The sequence below is a fragment of the Cucumis melo genome, chromosome 12 (assembly GCF_025177605.1).
Source record: "Cucumis melo cultivar AY chromosome 12, USDA_Cmelo_AY_1.0, whole genome shotgun sequence".
NCBI classification, from domain to species: domain Eukaryota; kingdom Viridiplantae; phylum Streptophyta; class Magnoliopsida; order Cucurbitales; family Cucurbitaceae; genus Cucumis; species Cucumis melo.
In genome coordinates, this window is record NC_066868.1 from 19,835,559 (window position 1) to 19,844,250 (window position 8,692).

Sequence of the window (8,692 nt, forward strand, 5' to 3'; positions counted from 1 at the left end):
TATAACTTCTTGTACCTCTGCGATTAAGGGAAAAAAGCAAGCATAGGCCTTTGACTGCTCATGAACAATGAAGTGTTGAGGTTCTTGCTCGCTAAATACGCCGCTTCTTTTCAGGTCTTCGCTTCAACAAGTGATCTCATCTGCGAACTAATAAGAGGAACAAGAATATTTGTACTTATTTCTATATAAAGATGGAAATAGACGTAGGGAAAATTAGAACTGAGTTTAGCCATTCTCCTCTCCATGTTTTTATATTATGTACACAAGTCCCAAGAGCTAAGGTGAACAATTGGCAAACAGAACTTCAGCTCTTGAATGGCTTTCATTTGCTTTTCAAGTAAAACCCACGCCTGGTATAATTTTTTCACACAAAAATTTCTTAGAAAGTAATTACACTCTATAATTGCAAGTTGAAACCATTATCTTTTAAAACAAAGTTCTGAAAATATGTGACAGTTTATGATTCCAAAGATCATGTGAGATCATTTTCATCCAATGGTTCTTCTTGGTCATCAGTGGTATCAGTCTTCATTGCACTCACATCACCTGTAGGCAGTTTTCTAGCAAGCCTGATAATCTGCAGGAATTTTATTTTGGTCAAAGTAGGTAGCAAAATCACATTCCATGACACAACAATACAAAGCAAAACTAATAATGCTACAAGCTGCAACAACTAAATCTAACATTTCTTTACATAATTTCGAAGTGAAGTCAGTTGAGCAAATTATTAGGAGAGTCATGAATTGAAATGTTCTGGGGACATTTTAATTGCTATGAATAAGGAGTAGCAGAGTAAATAGCTTCGGAGGAACCGATAAACTTTTTAAGTTTCTATAACTTGATGTAGAAGCCCATCGGTCATACAAAATCAATTTTGAACCAAAATTTTGGGAAATTTCTCATTGTTGCATTTAATTACTTGACAAGGTAATGAAGTCTTTCACTTGTTTCAAATCCCAAAGGGAAAGCATAACTGTACGGGAAAAATGCTTGGATGGTTGTTTTCTCCCTGTCCTTGTTTACCGTGTTTCAACACAATGTTCCCATTTCTTTATTATCATGTTTTCTTGGGCACGTTGAAGTTTCTTACATTTTCTTTGCACTTATATCTCTTCCTTTTCAAAATGGGGAATTTTTCCCATGAGAAATAAAAGATGATCTGGTTCACTGATTGTAGTTGATAAAAAAAGCTTTCATAATCAACCATTTTCATCAACTGAAATGGAAAACAGCATGGGAAAACATTTACCACATGATCAAGATGAGAAATAGTGCTTGACTGAGCCACACGCTTGATTTCCTCAACATCACCTTCCCTATAAGCAGATAATAGCTTCGTAGCAGCACGGTATTGGTCAGTTCTCGAAAAAGCATCAACTCTGCAAAGAGGAAATAAAAGAATTTCAACCTGTAAGTACCTTTTCAGGATGTCATGTGCAATAAAATATTAAAATGGAACAACAATTTCCTTCTTCAAAATAAAATAAAAGATCACTCATCACCAATTTTATCTTGGATACGGAAAGCCTATTTTGATCTCTCGGAAGCTTAAAAATTCCTACGAATTATCTAAGTAGAAAGAAAAAATCAACCAAAAAATAACCCTTGGCCCATGTAGGAAGGGAGAAGAGTGCAAACCATTCTGCAGGTGGTTATCGGAGAATTATCCTCAACTAGCTTGTTTCTTAGATTAGGGGAAGATCAATTGGGCTACTCCGCTGCTTTTATGTATTTAGTATTGATCTAAGATATGAAAATGCACATATGTGCATCATATCTATCTGACTAAATACCATCAGATGTGCGGCTAATTTATGCAAAATAAAGAAAGAGGAAGGCATATACATGCATCTGATTTAGTCTTTATCATAAAGACTCTCTTCACCTTGTTCTTGTCCACTTTGCCCAACACTCCTGACTACTATCTTTGTCCAATACTAAGTCTACACAACAGACATTTATCATTTGCTGGACTTGATTGGTATTGAGTTGAGCAAAATGTCCCTTCTTGTACAACTATAAAACAATATAATCGAGATAATAATCAATGCAGACAATTCTTAATTTCAAAGATCTCAGTTTGAACTTAAGGACATAATTATCAACTTATAGAAACAGACGCTGAGGATTCTATTAAAAGTGGATCTCATTTACAATTCCTTTTATCAAGTGCTAAGAAGGACAAACTTCATATGAGGTGATATCGGTGTCGGACATGCAGTAGACACGTGTCCATCGCACCAATTTGCATGTCATTTTTTTATTTTTTATTTTTTAAAATTTTGGACACACAGTGGACATTTCAGGGACATACTGAAAAAATAATAAAGAAAAAAATTGTTTAAAATTTGGGCCCAAAGTTAAATCTGATTTAACTTCCTTTTTAGAGTATAAAAAAACCATCCCCCACCTTGTCTTGCTTCCGAGTAACTGCAAGAAAAACAATGCCTTCCCAGTTATTCTCGCTGGAGCAAAAGTTTCTGCCAGCCCTGCCTGTTGGTATTTGCAATATGGTTTTTTAGCTACTTCCTACTGCCTTTTACTCATCAATCCATTTCTTTTCCTATCTCCAAAGTTGAAATCTTATATATATTTTTTATTATTATTTGTTACATGTTGGGATGACAATGATTAATGAAATTGACAGTTGACATTTTATGCTTTTTAGCAGAGTCCGTTTAGTATTTTATCTTAAATGCACACATATTCTAAAAAGATAATTTAAAAAAATAGTGTATCCCCAACATGTCTGTGTCGTAGGATTTTAGAAATTGGCATATTGCTGTTCCCTATCGTATCCGTGTCCATGTCCATGCTTCTTAGATCAAGTGAATCAAAATCCGGTATATGTATCTACCCAAGGCTAACTGGAAAATGACCCACCTTGACTTTAATCAAGTAATATAAAGCATGAAAGTCCAGGAAGCAGATGAAAAGAAAGCCATAGCATAGTTCAGAATCTGTACTCACTGTGAACAGTCATTGTAGCACTTCTCAGCTTGTTTGAAGTCATGGGCGTAAAGGTAAACGATGATGGCACTAAGATATGCCTGGAATTAATAAATATATTATTAGCAGATCAAAATAAGTTCCATTTCCTGATAGAAATTAGTGATCACTCTCTTTCTACAAAATTTTCCTTGATTGATAAAAAGAAACAAAAAAAAGAATATATATATAAATTATATATTGAACTTCCATTTATGTCAATTGGAAAGCCTTTTCAAACTTCATTGACTACTGTAAATTAGCTCATAAATCCACCTGGAAATCTGAAAACGATCAATGTGATAGAAAGATGACAGTTTTCTTCCTGGCAACTCATTTAACATGCTGGTTTCAATGAAGAGGAAACAATTGTAGCACATCAATATAAGAAAATTCAAGAAGTAGATAGCTCCCACCTTCCCCTGGCTATGGACAGCATTGCATTTATCTGCTGCCAAACCCCATCGCAACAGCAATTCCGCAGCATCAGAGTATCTACATGGAAAAAGACAATACTGTTTGTCAGCAATTAGACCTTCTATGTACGCACACAAGAAAGCTCATATATGACCTAAGATTTACTAAGTATTAGGAATAGATTAACAGTTCAATAGTATCTTTAAAGTTTAAAAAGAGCAATATCTTCTGATAAGATGTTATAGGCCTACAAAGTACAAGAGAAGCCTATACCCAATTAAATGGCTAAAAGAAACAGATAATTGCATCAAATGAGAAAAAGATTAGCTGAACTTGAAAACAATTGAGGATACAGTGATATGAAAGATTCAAATTTCATATTTACACTTTAAAAGGTTTAAGATGGTACTGCTCATAAAATTGAGTATTTGCCTAAAATTAAAGCAGTCATTTTCGACAAAAAAATAGAACTCAAACTCTTCTAGACAGAGGACTTATTTACTTCAAGTTTAATGGAGTGAGGCCTAGGGTCCAAGGGGCAAGTTTAGCTGTCACTTTTACTACAACGTTTATTGTAGTTTCGACAGCATGTGGGCAATAAAGATTTCATTATGAAACAGCAAATAATAAGATAGTGAACTAACAAATAAGTTAATACTTTAAGATTTTGATTGTGGCAGTTTTAAAATTATTTGAAACTTACTTCTCTAATTTCACAAAAACACTTGTGGCATCTCGATATAAATCAAAGGCCATTTGTTCCCTGCCATCCTCTTCCAGAAGTGTACAGGCCTCAGTGTATAATGTGATAGCTTCATCTGGCTTGCTATCTTCCAAAGCACTGTAAGGAGATATACAATTAAAATGTTCAAGGGAACTTATGGCAAGATGTACTCATATCAACTCGTATGTTTGTAAAATATAAAAGCAACGACATATTCCCTTAAGTTACAGTTATGGTTCATCCATCCCAGTGAAGGGAGGATCCAATAGTTCAATGAGGAGCTTTTTTATTATTCTTGTTTTTAACCTGTGGCTGCTCAAGCATGAACGAGCAAACAAAAGGCAAATGCAATTGTGTATAAGGACAGTAGGCATAAATGATAAGGAGTTGTGGAGAATATAAACTAATTGAGCCAACATAGAGGCAAAGTAGGTTAAAGGCAAAGCTATTGTTCTTTAAAAAAGTATGAACAGGAAAGAAACTACTGTTCAATTGGGTGACAGAAACCTACTGCTAGAGAAACAGCAATGGCAAAGAAACGTAAACAACCAAGATTCTACTAGAGAACTACTTAAAAAAAAGTATATATATAATTTAATTTTATAATGTTGTCAACTGCAAGAAGCTAACTTATAGCCTTTTGTGGTTAAGAAACAAGATAGTTAAGAATAAAAGGATACAAAAGAAGAAATCTAGTCTCAAGCAGTTTGGTTGAATGACAAAAATTATGTGAAGTTGCATAAAACATTAACTTACTGAGCACCCTTTGATAAAGCATCAGATGCAGGTTGAGATCTTCCACACAAAACATACAACTCGGATGCTCTTCTATAAAAGTCAGCAACTTCAGTCAAGTTACCAAGTTCCTTTGCGAGAGCACCAGCAGATTCCATATGCTTAGCGGCATCCCAGGGTCTGATTAGTAGTAAGGACTTAAAGGGAGAAAACAAAGGTCAAGAAATAAATGAATGCAGGCCAAAGAAGTGCCATTAACCAATTCTAGAAACAAGGATACGAGGAGAGCATCTCTTGCCCTTTTGAAGCTTTTTCAAAAGCAATCTTTGCTTTCTCATGGTTATTTCGGACCCGGTAAGCATTTGCTAAAGCAAAGAGACAGATTCTTATTTAAAATCATCTGGGGAGAACAGATTATAACAAGTAATACAAAAATCTGCAAGCTTCATGATCTTGCATCACATTAGAGAGCTTAAGTAACTACATGAATAGAAAAGAAACATACCAGCCTGCTCATAGAGGACAGTAGCACTTTTCCAATCAGCACTCCATCTAGTCATACTGAGTTTTGTTCTATGGATTTTACAAGGAATAAAGAAAATGAATATAATTCAAAGAGAACTTAATCGATAAGTTCAAACATGGATCCTGAAAAATGAACTACCCATCCGATCCACCTCGAATCAACACTAGAATTACAAATCAACATTAAGCATGGCTTAAAACCTACATTATCATAGGCTCATTGATTCCATTTATGATTTTCCTTCCCATTTCTGAAAGGTACTTGAACTAGCCCTTACAGAATCCATAACCAAAACTAAAAGCAAAAGAAAAAGAAAAAACCCAAATCCCATAAGAACCTCAGAAGCTCGGCACCGTTCATGAAGTCAATAAGAAACAAAACGAAGTTGAAAGAAGTCAGATGAGAAAGTGAAGAAAACTAACAATTTATCGGCTTTGATCATTAGCTTGTCGGGATCGGAACTGGACATGATTCTTGTTTCTGTTCGGCAATTGCTTCTCTTCTCCCTTGATTGTTGTGATTTTGCTCGACGCTTGATCGAGCTGTACTTCCAACTTCCCTTTACGATTACACCATTGCAACAAATCGATCCGACAGGTAGGAATTCCCTCTATCTCTTCTAAATTAACAACAAATAAACCATTAAATTTCCAATCTCTCTATCAACTTTAAGGTTATTTTCCATTTTTTTTTTAAGTGAATGTTATTTTGCTTATTATTTGGTTTGAAAAACCTTTTTTTTTTTTAATTGTTTTTAACCTCAAAACCCAAAGCATGCACCAAACTCAAATGAAGCAAGGTGTCATTATTACCCATTTGGTTTAAGATTTAAAAAAAAAACATCTCATTAACATGCCCAAAATAAAATTACAACCATAAAAAGTTGTTGCGTTTGATTGTGCATAAAAATATTATAACAATGAGAATGCCATCAAGGTTTAAAGATAACAAATTTGGCAATTGTAGAAATATCAAATTAATTTGTTATAATTAGTTATTTTATAAAAATGACAAGTCTTTAAACCCAACGCAATGACACACTCACATGACCAAAATGTCCTTTACAATTAAAAATGTATCATTGGATTGATTGTCTACTAATCAATATATTATTATCATCTATTTACAATACATTTGTTGTAACACCAATCTGTTCTATATAGTTAGTGTCAATGATGAGGTGAGATGTAAGGAGATAGGGGTTTAAGTGGGTTTGTTGAGACGCATGGAAGGATAGGCGCCCAACTTGAATTTTGGTTAAGTAAGAGTGAATAAGGAAGTGAGTGTTGGAAGTAAGAAGCCCTGAGTAGGCGTGGATGAGATTACATGTGCATTGAATTATTTTGGTTAAGATAGTTTTGAAGTTGGCTCCAAGAAAACTAGTGTTGAGCTCGAAAAGATCATTCAACTGCTAGAAGAAAAATTATCTTGGGAAGTTAGAGTACGTGCTACAACTTAAAGAGTGGCGGTGAGATGAGAAATTGGGAGTTGCATGGTGGTAAACGAGTAGTGGGACACATTTAAATAACTAAGGATAATTTGAGGTGACAAAATTAGGATGAATTTAAGATTAATAGTTGCAAACAATGACCCATGCAAAGGGTTTAATAGGCGCTTGCCAAATTTTGAGTAAGCTAAGATGACTAATCCATTTTTAGGAAGGCTATAAATAAGTGCAAAAAGTCTTCATAATTGAATAAGGTAGAAGAGAAAAAGAAGAAAAATCAGAAACTAGTAAATTGAAGGTGCATAGAGAAGGTGCTAAAGCTTTGTTGTATTGACGTAAGGTTGAGAATGAGAAAAAGGAGAAAATTGGAAGAAGGGGAACAAGGTAGAAGAGAAAACTAGAAATTGATGAATTGAAGAGAAAAATGAGTATAAGGTAGAAGAGAAAAAGGAGAAAATTGGGAAGTGTTGAATAGAAGATGCATAAAGAAGGTGTTGAAGCTTTACCGTGCTGCGTAAGGCCATGAAGGAGAAGAAGGCAACTTACAATATGAGTGACTCTTTATTTAGTGATTGACCAAATATGTATGGATGATAGTAATGTAAATAAGCAAGGTCTAGTTCAAGATCTTGGAGTATTCCAAGTGTCAACCTATAAGGACTAATTTGAAGTTATTTTGTAAAATACAGTTTAGATATTAACCAAATTGTTCGTAAATAAAATTTGGAAATAAGACTTCAACAACCTGACAAAGAGTGATAAATAAGTAAGAGACGATAATATGCTTCAACCTTCCTAGCAGTACAACATAATTGATGCGATCACGACAAACCAGAATAATAGAACTTGGGCAGCATGCAACTCGATCCTGTTAGGCTATGCAACAACCCTTGGAGAAACTGAAATTAGCTCTTAGTGTTCCCACAATTAATTAATTCATGTTTTTTTTAATAAAGATTCTTTTTGCTCCACAGTACCCTTCTATTCCTAAAATGATTTAACTTTTTCTATTTTTATGCTATAAATCTCATGCTCTGTGATGACATCAGCATGTCTCTTAGCCTTCTCAACACTAAAATTCAACTTTGATGCTAAACTAAATGGTCAATTCAACTTAGTATTTTTAACATTTCTTTTGATCAATTGAGAAGTAAAGGATGAATATATTGTGCAACGCAATGAAGTTTCCTATATTGTAGCAATAAAAGTATCCACATTACCAAATCCTAAGCAAGCTTAACACATACTTGAATTGGAAAATTGACTTTAAACTAATAGAAGTCATGACAACCTATTTATGAAAAAACAATAATCACTATTCATCAAAAGAAAGAAATGAACATACAACTTAGAAAGTACATTCTTGGATAAAATTCTCTTTACTCTAAATTTGTCCCTAGGGTAAGATCTCTTTTGTCGATGATGATCTCTATAATTTGAGAGAATGCCACCTCTGAGGAATTTTCAATTCTTAAGATTGCTTATCTTTTTATGTTTTTCAGGAATTGAGAAGCTGGAATGTGCTCTTTGATCTCTTCTTCTCTCCCATCATTCAACTACCCTAAGAAGCCAAAGGCCCCCAAAAATAATTTGAAGAAGAACAATTATCATGGGTTCAACCTCTCATATTGAACATAGTTTTCGTAACAGCTTGAACAGAAAACAAACTCTAGGAAATCTTTCTTTAGCTCTTTGCGTTGTTATAACAATAAGCTTTCTGTAGTCATGTTAAAAACAACTTAAGACAATTTCAACCTTAAAACTGCTAAATAACATTTTCTAATTTCAAAACTACAAACCAATATAATAAGGACAAATGAGAACAAAAGGCTAGAAATAACAGTTCCATGGGCCA

At 34.1% G+C, this 8,692-nt stretch overlaps 1 protein-coding gene across 1 annotated transcript; it reads right to left on the bottom strand.

Annotated features, from left to right (window-relative positions):
• Positions 1-204: 204 nt before the first annotated feature.
• Positions 205-6,197, bottom strand: LOC103498320 (gamma-soluble NSF attachment protein). Its single transcript, XM_008460894.3, has 9 exons — positions 5,813-6,197; positions 5,370-5,437; positions 5,145-5,229; positions 4,886-5,044; positions 4,109-4,246; positions 3,405-3,483; positions 2,971-3,050; positions 1,250-1,379; positions 205-577 (listed from the first exon to the last, which is right to left on the bottom strand). The coding sequence occupies exons 1-9, from the start codon at positions 5,857-5,859 to the stop codon at positions 473-475; spliced, it is 891 nt and encodes a 296-aa protein (XP_008459116.1). The 5' UTR covers positions 5,860-6,197; the 3' UTR covers positions 205-472.
• Positions 6,198-8,692: the final 2,495 nt, after the last annotated feature.